Here is an 11,493-nt window from a genome sequence, read left to right as displayed (position 1 = left end):
AATGTTAAGACATGAGGGAGAATTTAGACTTAACATTCTAAAGGCTTTTTGCTGTTATTAGTGAAGAGAAAGAGATACCGGTTATCTTAAAATTATATTATTATTATTACTTTTTATTTTAGGCATGTTAAATATTTGGAGTAGTCCCTCAAAGAATAAAGGTAGGAAACAATATTTTCAAATAGGTAAAGCCAAGAAAGATAAGTGAAAATTTAACAATATAAGAAAGAGAAGGAAAAACTACGCTCATAGAAAATGTATAATTAAAAAATCACACCAAGACTTACAAATTAATCCATATACATCAGCAATCATCACACACACGGAAGTAAACTTAGTAAAGAACTAAGTTTAATTCATCATGTAAAAGACAAAAGATTTTAAGAAAAAACAGGTATATGTACTTTAAAAGAGATATACCTGAAGCAAAATAAAACAGAAAGGTAGAAAGTAAAGAGATGAAAAAGAAATATCTTTAAAAGCTAATCCAAAGAAAAACAATAGTGTATGAAACAGAATTTAAAGCAAAAATAAATTCTCAGGATAAAAATGTAGCTGAATAACAAAAAAAGACAAATACATTGATGATTCTATCATTTATCATACAATATGCCATGAAATGTATACTCTCAAACTATACAAAGCAAAATATGACAGAATTATGATAAGAAATGGACAAATCCACTTCAATTGAAGATAAAAAATACATGTTTCTCAGTGACAGATGAAGCAGACCACAGGAACAGTCAAAATAAAAAATTACAAACTCCAAACTTTCTAATGGACACAATAAAACATCTCGCACAATAGAGTACACCCTTTCCAAGAACACTAGAAACATTAACAAAAAGTTGCTAATGTAGTAAACCAAAACGGGAGGCTCAAAGATGCAAATTAATATTATAGAGAGGACATTCTGTGACCCCAATGCAATGGCAAAAATATTATATCCAAGCCCTTTAATTTAGAAATATCAAAACTTGTTTTTATATAACTAACTGGCAGTGGACATTAAGTTAAAATTTAATTGAAGTAAAATAAATAATTAGAAGTGAAGGAAAGTGGCAATATTATACATTACTATAGAGGAGACTAAATGAAACTTTGAGAAAAAGCTATATTGTCACAGCATATTTACATATTAGAAGGTTAAAAAAATACGTATATATAAAGAACGGTTTAAGCATTCAACTCCCACAATCAGAAAAAAAAAAGGCAAATAATAAAAGTAAAGTGATGAATATAAGAAAAATAAGAGTTAGAACATATAAAATAGAAAACAAAGAAATCAAAGACAGTATTGTCCAGATGATAATCTGCAAACTTAGGAAGAGTAATAGTCTATAATGTTGGCTACGTAAATTAAAAAAACCTTAGAAAATTAACAATGGGTTTAAAAGGAAGAGTATAACTACAGATGGTGTGGGAAGAAATCATATAGACAACTTGATGCCCTTTGTAGTAAAAAGTTAAGCAAACGTTTATTAGAAAAATGCACCTTAAAACATTTTTTTAAAATATAGTTGACTTCTGAATATAAAAGATAGCAAATTGGTAAGTAAAAATCTAACTACAAAGACATAGTTGTTTTTAGATGAATTCTATCAAACCTTCAAGAAACACACTGAATAGTATATTTGATGAATACAGATATATGTTACAAAGTATACAGACATTAATGGCATTAATATGCTTTGCTGTCAATATCTCTGAGAAGGAAAGAAGTACAAAGAGAGTAAAATTTTAACTCTATCTTAATGTTTTATTTCTTAAAGAGACATCTGCAAAATATGAAAATGTTAATATTTCTTTAATCTTTGTGTTGGGTGTATGATTATATGCTTTGTTTTTCTGTAATTTTGTGTATTTTATTTAAATGGTAAATGTTTAAAAATAGAAGGCGTAAGTGAACAGAGCGTGACTTATATGTCAACAAAGTGCTTGGGAGAATGTTGAGCAAGGCAAGGTAGTATAGTCTCCAAGGCTGAAAGCACTCATTTTTCCCCTTACATGGCTGATGAGCAGCTTAAACAAAAATACATTTTGCTAAGACCCATAGAGTAGTAATAGACCCAATACACAGAGAAAATGTGGCTCAGAGAAGGGTAACTAATCTGCCCAGTTTCATACAATGGGTAATTGGTAGGAGAGGGGCTTGAACCCACATCAGTTTAACCCCAAAATGTGTGTCCTTTTCACTACAGCTTAGTAATTACCTAATGATGATAGTAGCCATTATAACAGCACTAGGCACTGAATTAAGTCCTTTTACATGTAGTATCTCAATTAATTCTCGAAAGAATTGTTAGTTTTATTCTCCAATTTACCCATGACGAGTTTGAGGTTCAGAGAAATCAAATAGAGCACCAGTGTGTGCCCCAGAACCACAAATAGAGCCAAGTTTGACCATAGCTAAGGCTTGTGATATTAAACACTCGATTGACTCTCTCCTAAAGTGACTTAGAATCTATTTTTTGGTGGGACAGAGCCAGATTTAATTTATCTGCCCTATATAAGGTACATCTACAAGAAGTCCTCTTGGAGCTTTCCACTGACAAGGGGGAAAAGTCTGCCTCTCTCCTTACTCCGCAAGACCCCACAGCCAAGACCTCCTGTGCGTGGAAATGCTGTGCTTGCCCCTGACAAAGCAGGGCGTTTCATGTGAAGCCACTTAACCTTTCTCTGACTGCCCTTTACCTCAGGCTCTACCACCTGACCCTGATTTACAGCTGGCAGAAACAGAGGCAGCTTTAAGTGGTGTTATGTTTTATTTCTTCACACAGATCTGTCTTGGTGTCAAGTGGAATGAACGTCGGATCCTGCTCCATCTGCAGACTCAAGGCGCTCAGGCTCTCTGGACACCAGTTTCCTCATCACTACCATGGACGTGAGTAGAGCCATTTCAGGCATATGAGGAGTCCACGGGAAACTGCAAATGATCATTCTAATGTTAGTTACTGTAATTTTAGAGGACAAAGATTTATTTGTATCTACTAATCTCCCTACAAGGAGAACTACAGTTTCTCCTCTGCCCCCTCCCCCACCCAGTGAAATTCTTATTTTTAAATAAAAGGGGGAGGGCAGAACTGATCAGTTCAGCACTTCAGTACTTGTCATTTCCATATTCTATTTTACTAACCATCAGAAAATAAATTTCAAATTTTTAGTCTTTAGAGATACTGAATGAGAATGAGGCTGCACAACTGAAGAACAAGTTAGAAGCCACAGATGGAAAATAGTTACCTAGAAAAAAGTGGTTGACACCATGAAACAGAGAGGGTTGGGAGGAGAGAAGAGAGGAAAGAAGGGAGGGGAGAAGGGGAGCAGAGGGCAGGCTAGTGGAGAAAATCAGGAAAGGAATATAACCTTGGGTAGCCCATATCATTAATCATGTTGTTTTAGAAGGTGAAAGAATTTAAGAAGGTGGCAGAATTGAAGCAATCGGAAAGTTAAGAGAGTAAAAAGGGAATAATTGTATCAGTAATGTATATCAGTCTATCAACAGTTACCATTTGTTGAGGGTCTCATATGCACTGTGCTGCTTGCTGCATAGATTTAATTCATCATGAAAAGCTCCAAGTCCGGTTAATCAGAGATCAGTGGATTGGTACTGATTTATTCAGTTATGGATAGAGCAGTAGGGTCACATATTAATAAACCTCGCCCTGTGGGTGTGCTGAGACATCACAGGGGAGAGAATATGTGCTTTAAAGAGAGAAACAGTGAGGTATCAAAACAAAGAAATGGAGCAAATTTTTTTTTTAATTTAGGTCAAGTTTTATGGTAATTATATGGTTGATGTAGGTGAAATATAATCACAGATTCTACAGTTGTTTTCTAAGTGTTCATAAAGGAGCACTGACATAACTGTTACATGAATTTGTGGGTAATGGTGATCTGTTATTAACTGTCCTGGTGACCCTCACAGATTAATCAACTCCAAACCTCAACATCCATTTGATATCTCCCATCTCTTTCTTTCTCCCTCTTTAACTCTCTCTTCCTCCATCCCCTGCCCTCTTGCTGACTTACATTCAGGAGTAGCTCTAAATAGCTATTGTCAACAGCATATTAAAACAAACAACTTTTAAACCAGATCCAGTAGAATAGATATTTTCATAAGCAGACAGGCACTTACCATGCTAATTTTCCTCTCCCAATTCTTATTAATCAGATGACCAGAAGATCATCCCTTTGAACTGTATTTCCCTTCCCCAAGTGGCTTCAGGTTATTAAACCTTCTCACAATAGAAGTTGTCTCAAAAAAAAAAAAAAAAAAAAAAAGCTAAATCTGTATTGAATATGGTAGCACTTAAACCTTTTGTTGCTCTGACCATTGGCTAGGGTGGATAATGTGAACAAAGATCCAACACCAGTGGATGATGAAATCTTTAAATTCCCATGAAATAATGTAATTTAAAACTTGAGGAAACAGAAATTCTTGATTGGCTTTATTATATATGCCCTACAATTCCTTAACTAGAACCCCAACCAAGAAAACGAAGGGCAGAAGTCAGTTTCTTCTGCTTTCAAGTAAAAAACCACACACACAAGTAACCAAACTCAGGTTCAGCTGCTCACCACTCAAAAGGCAATACTCAAGAGGCAGGTGGTGGTAGGAAGTTAAGTTGCTTTCATCAAAAAACCCTGCAATCTGGGGAGAAGGCGGACTTACACCCCAAAGCCAACTAGCAAGATTCTGCTCAGCTATGACAGCTTTTAAAGGGAAAAGAGGGGAAGCAATCTCAGTTAATCATTGAGGCAGAAGATTAGGTTCTGCACCATTGTCCGTTGTGTGCAGGCTGGCTGACTCCTCACGATCTGTCTTCAAGTGTTATCTCATCTGTGTGGTCTGTCTGCAGGATTGCTCAGGGGGCTGCTGGGGGTAGAGAGCTAGTCAGCATTTAACTACTTAATTCTTCATTCCTACTACTTTTGCTCTAGGAAAAGAACCAACAGGTTAGGCACAGAACTGTGAATGCAAAGATTAAGCAAAAAAGGAGAGCTAATCCCAGTGCTTAGAGCAGAGCTGAGCTTTCTTCCTTGGGCACGATGGCTGGGATCACAACCCCCGAGAACGTTTATGAAGCAAAAAGAGCCCATGCACATGCTTTTATACCATTAGCTCCTTGTAAAACTCCAATCACTGAAAGCAAGGTTCCCAGGCAAGGGAACCAAGTACTGCCCTCAGGCTTGTCTCAACACTAGCATTTAGGATTTAAAAGAGTCTAACAGGGAAAAAAGTGAAGGACGGAAAATGAATTGTATACCTGTAAAGATAAGGAACGAGTCCATACCCATACCTCTTCAAGCTTTGATTCATTCTCTTCATTGTGATCATTAATTCCTTTGAGAACTCAAAGCCCTATGTTTATGGTGCCTTAAATTATTCTTGCGTTTGGCCAATAAAGATTTGTAATTCTGATCTGTAAAGCTGAAAAGTACTGATGGGATGGAGCTGAAAGAGGGCAAATGTGTCCCCTCCTTCGGATTCTTAACTAGATCTTATGCAATTAAAGAGGATATGACTTTCTAACAGACTTTTAAATAAATGATTAATCTACAATTTCTCTGAACCATTCCCACTCTTCTAAGAACCTTATGCTATTATGTCATGGTTGCTAAAACTTTCAACTCTAGGTACATTTCCACTTCTCAGAATTCAGTATCTCTCCTTGTCAGCCAGCTAGATATGCTAAATGAACTATAAAGGTTAAAGATGGTTTTGTAATTTTTTCTCCTTTGGGCTGAGAGAAGAAGAAGTGAAACAGATAGAATTATGATCCCTCTCAGTTAATTTCTTTTCTCTATTTTAACAGTTGCCTGTGACGATCTTCCAGTGCTTCTGACAAACTGTGAAAGAAGTGGGATTTGGTGTCAAAGTATTAACTGCCAGAAGAACCTCTGAGAGCCGGAGTCCGTCAGGTAGAGGTTGTTTACAGTTGCTGGGTCTCATGAGGGTTCTCTTTGTCTTATGGCCACAGTGCAATGAAAGGCTATGGGTTCCAGCCCAAAGCACCATGTTTGGTAATGTGACAGGCTGGAGGCAGTCTGAAATTCAAAAGCTGAGCCTGAGGCCAGTCCCTTTTCAATGAAGGTTTCTGCATTTTCAAAGAAGTAATATAAATGCGAGCATATGTGGAAGTTGGGATAATGCAGATGTGTTTGTGTCTGTACATGTGTGTTGGTCCAAGCAATTGAGAGTGAAGTGAGGAAAGACAGCAGCTGTAACACAAGAAATACAAGTTGACACTTTGGAAAATTTGAACTAGGGAATATAGAAGCAGCTTCAGATGTTTAGTAGTTTTGAGTTAGAAAGCAGAAGTGGCTTCCTTGCTGTCCTCCAGGAGATTTTGATGGGTGACAGAGAGAACAGAGGCTCCGGGCACAGTACTGAGATCGAGATCCATGACACTGGTTGTTGCAAGTCTAGCAAAACACTGTAAGCATCTTTCCATGTGCCTATTGGCCATTTGTAGGTCTTCATTAGAGAATTGCTTGTGTAGATCTGCCCATTTTTGGATTGGGTTGTTTGGGGTTTTTTTTCTTATTAAGTTGTATGAGCTGTTTGTATAGTCTGGAAATTAAGCCCTGGTCAGTTGCATCATTTGCAAATATTTTCTTCCTGTCCATAGGCTGTCTTTTTGTTTTGCTAATGGTTTCCTTTTGCTGTGCAAAAGCTTATAAACTTAATGAGGTCCGAGTTTTGCTTTTATTTCTATTGCTTGGGTGGGTAGATTGACCTAGGAGAACATTCCTGAGATTTATGTCAGATAGTGTTTTGCCTATGTTTTCTTCTAAGAGGTTTATAGTGTCTTGTCTTACGTGTAAGTCTTTAAGCCATTTTGAGTTTATTATTTTGTATGAATGTTGTGTCAATTTCTAGTGTACAGCACATGCTTTAGTCATATAGGAACATACATATATTTGTTTTCATATTTTTTAACCATAAGTTACTACAAGATATTGAATATAGTTCCCTGTGCTATACAGTATAAACTTGTTTATCTATTTTATATATAGTAGTTAGTATCTGCAAATCTCAAACTCCCAATTTATCCCTTCCCCTTCTGGTAACCATAAGTTTGTTTTCTATGTCTCTGAGTCTGTTTCTGATTTGTAAATAAGTTTGTCCTTTTTTTTAGATTCTACATATGAATGATATTATATGGTATTTTTCTTTCTCTTTCTGGCTTACTTCACTTAGAATGACACTCTCCAGGTCCATCCATGTTGCTGCAAATGGCATTATTTGATTCTTTTTTATGGCTGAGTAGTACTCCATTGTAGAAATATACCACATCTTCTTTATCCAGTCATCTGTTGATGGACATTTAGGTTGCTTCCATGTCCTGGCTATTGTAAATAGTGCTTCTATGAACATTGGGGTATATGTACCTTTTCAAGTTAGAGTTCTCTCTGGATTTATGCCCAGGAGTGGGATTGCTAGATCATAAGGTAAGTCTATTTCTAGTCTTTTGAAGAATCTCCATACTGTTTTCCATAATGGCTGCACCAAACTGCATTCCCACCAGCAGTGTAGGAGGGTTTCCTTTTCTCCACAGCCTCTCCAGCATTTATTGTTTATAGACTTTTGAATGATGATCATTCTGACTGGTGTGAGGTGGTACCTCATTATAGTTTTGATTTGTAACTAACTATATACTTTAATAAAAGTATATTTAGAAAAATAAAAAACACTAGAAGCATTGAACGCTGTTAAATTGAGACTCAAAAATCAAATGAAATGAATTATCGTTGATAGGATTTCAATGCAAACTCCACAGTCAGTACTAGAGTAACTGCTCTGGAGTAACACAAGAATGAGAATCTAAGGAAGTATAGTCAGGGAAGGAAAGAGAAGTTCAGAAGAGCAGTGGCTGTGAGCCTGTAGAAAACACGGCTTCCCATTCACAGCCTCTCCAACCTTAGTGCTGTCCCAGGCTGCATGCTGAAGGAAACTTTAAAAAATCTTGTGACAATTGATGTTCGTTTATTCTTTCATATGTCAACCTCAAAAACTATATTAGGCCACAATGAAGCAAAATCAGGATGAATTTTTTCTCATTCTCTCTTCTCAGAATTTTATTGAATATCCATAGAATTGTAGGTGGATATGATTTTTCTAAGCTTTCTCAAGAAGAAGGTTGGGCACAGGCAGGTATTCAAGGCGACACCAAAGAAAATATGTAGGCTGTCCAGAGTCTGTAATGTGTATATAAAGATACAGATACACAGGTAGTGATATATATATATAAAACTAATTTATTTTTCAGTGAATTGTAAATGATTTACATGTTGTGTCAGTTTCTGGGGTACAGCATAGTGATTCAGCTGTACATATATATTCCTTTTCATGTTCTTTATCATTATAGATTATTACAGAGATGTATCATTTTATACCTAAACTCTAATTTGCCTAATCTTATTACCTATGGTCAAGAATTAGAGTTCCATTTAGAGAAATGTTTCCTTCTTTGAAAGGCAACATACCATAAGTCATAGGTTGAAAATCGCAAGGTTTTAGACAAAAGACATTGGCTCTACCACCATTTCCTGGCTTTATGACTTTGGATAAACCATTTCAATTTTGTTTGCTCTTAATGGAGCATCAGAGTGCCTGTAAGATTTAAACAAAGTAATGTAGAGGCAATTTTAATGAGTGATAGAGCCAGTATTGAAGAATACTCACTACAGTAAAAATTAATATTAAATGCATATTACTTAAATTGTTCTCATTTTATAGTGCAGTATTAAATTAAGCAGTAACTAAGGAATATATAGTTTGTATTTAAAAATTCATATATAAGGAAATATTTATAAAAATTCATATATAAGGAAATATTTACCTAAAAAATCTTATTAAATCCATCTGTCAGGGATCTTAATTATTAGGATCCAGGAATGAATTTATTATGTGGATATTGGTTTCCCCAGAATCACTGAGTGGTTCTCTAACCATGATCAGAGTGGTGGTTCTACCCAGCCAAGCACTGTGATGCTTCATCCAGTATCTCTGTCACCTACCAAGTCTCAAACTCAGGAATACCTGGAGCATAAAAGGCGGCTTCAGTGATGACAAGCAAAATTAATAACTTCTTAATACACATAAGAGAGAGTATTTGCCACAATGTAGACCGTGTTTCTCATTTTTTAAAGATCCAATTCTTATTTGTGTCCTAGTTATAATTTGTGATTGATAATCTATACTAAAATATTTTTTAAAATTGTCTAGTTCCATATAATTGCTTATAATTTAAGCACAGCTTTCTCATTTATTAATAACTACTGAGGTTAGCTCTCTTCAATAGGCTGTGCAAGATGATGGTTGTATAAATTTACATTTATGCGTTGCAGCCTCATTGACTATTTCAGTGTTTCTCTTAGATGTTGTCGTAATATATCTCTCTGGGTGCACTCATCAAATTCTGGAATAATAGGATCCTAAAATGATTCTGATGCAGTTGAGCATTCTCTAGTCTGTGTTTGAATGGACTCCTGCAATAGAGGAAGAATTTTTATTTATTTATTAGGTTGAAGCTGTAAATATATTCTTCATTGAGTGAAGAAATGCAAATTCTTCTTGCTTCTGTGTAATACCACCAAATTCATGTAAGTCATAAAGATCTGTATCTCATGCTAAAGTGGGAAGAATTTAGTGGTATTACACAGAAACCAGAAGAATTTACATTTATCAAATTTATGGCATTAAACTTATATTTGTGTATACATTTTTAAGGTGCTTTTCTTTGTCCTCTCTTTCAATATGAAGGTGGTGAGGGTTCAAAGGTTCCAAAAAACATTTTCATGTGGAATCTTAATGTTTCTGTATTTTAATACCTGTTTTTATTGCCTCATGGAAGTAAAAAGCTACTATAGGAAAGAATAGCAAGAATTCAGTTACAGATCTATTCTGTTTAATGAAATTCTCTAGCTTGTCACTGTTTTCAAAGCATTTGTTCAGCATATCCTTTTAAAACTGTGAATTCTTATACCTCTTTGAGTCTCTCAAATCACTAACAGTATGTTAGAAATACCAACTGGAAACAACTTACCTGAAATGTCTGGCACTTCCACCTTACTGACCACGGTTAATAAATACAAAATGTTAGTGGGGATAGAGAAGGTTGGGAGGCTTGCTTATCAGATGAAAAGACTTAGATAATAGAAACTGGGTCCATAAGAAATGAATGAATGTATTTTAAATAAGAACTCCATGTACAACTTCTACCAGTACAGTGAGTCTTAATACTTCAACCCTATGCATACTTGTGATTTAGTGAACCTCTAACGTAATTCTAGGTTCTCATCACAAAGGAGTTGCCAGGAGTATTGTAAAAGTTACCTTGGACTATCTTGTTTCTCAACTATGTGTCTACAACAATATATCCTATAACAAAAACAGAACTTTCTCAATCTTGTCTACGTTATCAAACTCCTAGAAAAACTGCTGGATTATTCAAGTAAAAATGCTTCTACTTTAATCTGTCTTGTTTGTTCTGCTCCTGTCTTGCTATAAGATAAATATTTACACTTTGAAGCCCTTCTATTTCACGGTCTTCCTTTGGTACCACAACAAAAAACGCTCTGTCCATAGGACCAACAGAGGAGAAAGCAATAGAAAAAGGGGGTATTACCATACTGACAATGAACAAAAAGGCTTTATTAGGAGAAGGGAAAATAAACATTTGGTTTTGAATTGGATAGTGCTAAGAAATTAAATCTCCAACTATTTGGTATTTCATTGTATCGTACACCGTTTTTCTTTCTCCACTTCAACTCAGATTCATAGGGCACAGAGCTGGAAAGAAAATAGAAATCCGTGACTGTGGAGTTAATGCTCAGCAGATGTGGAGGTTTCACACTCTCCCTGGGAAGATGAGTAGAACAACTGTGTAAAGAATTTGAAACGACTCCAGCAAACAACTCCTCAGGCTGAATCTTTGCCAGAGTTAAATCTACCAAACCACAAAGTTTTGATCCTATAGAAGATAGTGTGTGGCTGTAATATTTGGTCTTCATCCATGGTTCCTGGCTCATAGCTACCAAACCCTTGGAATTTCCTGAATGATAAGAGCATCTTTTAGTTTAATATTTTTGTCTTCAATTCCCAAAACTGCTCCAGAGCCATAAAGGTGAATAGGTGTTTTCCAAAAGTCACTTCATTACATAAATCCAGTTGTGGTAGAAAGTGGCTTATTATAAATAACAAAACACCCAAAATATTCTCCTCATGTGCCTAACATCCTTAAGATTAATCCATTATTATATTTTGATAATTAAATGCATCTCTTTCAGTAATATAGTGAATAGGCAGAAAATTAGTAAGTATATAGCTAACCTAAAGAACATTATCAACATGATTTAATTGAAATATGTAGAATACTCTACCCAACAACAGTAGAATGTAGAGTTTTCTCAAGTTTACCTGGTGCATTCAAGATAGAACAGAAATCATACAAAGTATTTTCTCAGACCACAACTGAATTAAAT

At 35.5% G+C, this 11,493-nt stretch overlaps 1 protein-coding gene across 8 annotated transcripts in view; it reads right to left on the bottom strand.

Moving 5' to 3' along the window:
* Nucleotides 1-581: 581 nt before the first annotated feature.
* LOC105077956 (uncharacterized) overlaps nt 582-11,493 on the bottom strand; it is a 515,300-nt gene continuing 504,388 nt past the window's right edge. For 7 of the 8 annotated variants that reach the window (XM_074362661.1, XM_074362677.1, XM_074362649.1 and 4 more), the window contains one exon: nt 582-2,929. In XM_074362661.1, coding sequence (XP_074218762.1) covers nt 2,797-2,929 — 133 coding nt within the window. In that variant the 3' untranslated portion in view covers nt 582-2,796. The remainder of the gene's footprint in view (nt 2,930-11,493) is intronic. The other variant, XR_012506661.1, reaches the window with a different exon arrangement.

Source organism: Camelus bactrianus, chromosome 1, assembly GCF_048773025.1.
Source record: "Camelus bactrianus isolate YW-2024 breed Bactrian camel chromosome 1, ASM4877302v1, whole genome shotgun sequence".
In the NCBI taxonomy this organism is placed as follows: Eukaryota; Metazoa; Chordata; class Mammalia; order Artiodactyla; family Camelidae; genus Camelus; species Camelus bactrianus.
This window is presented reverse-complemented; position numbering and strand designations above follow the sequence as displayed.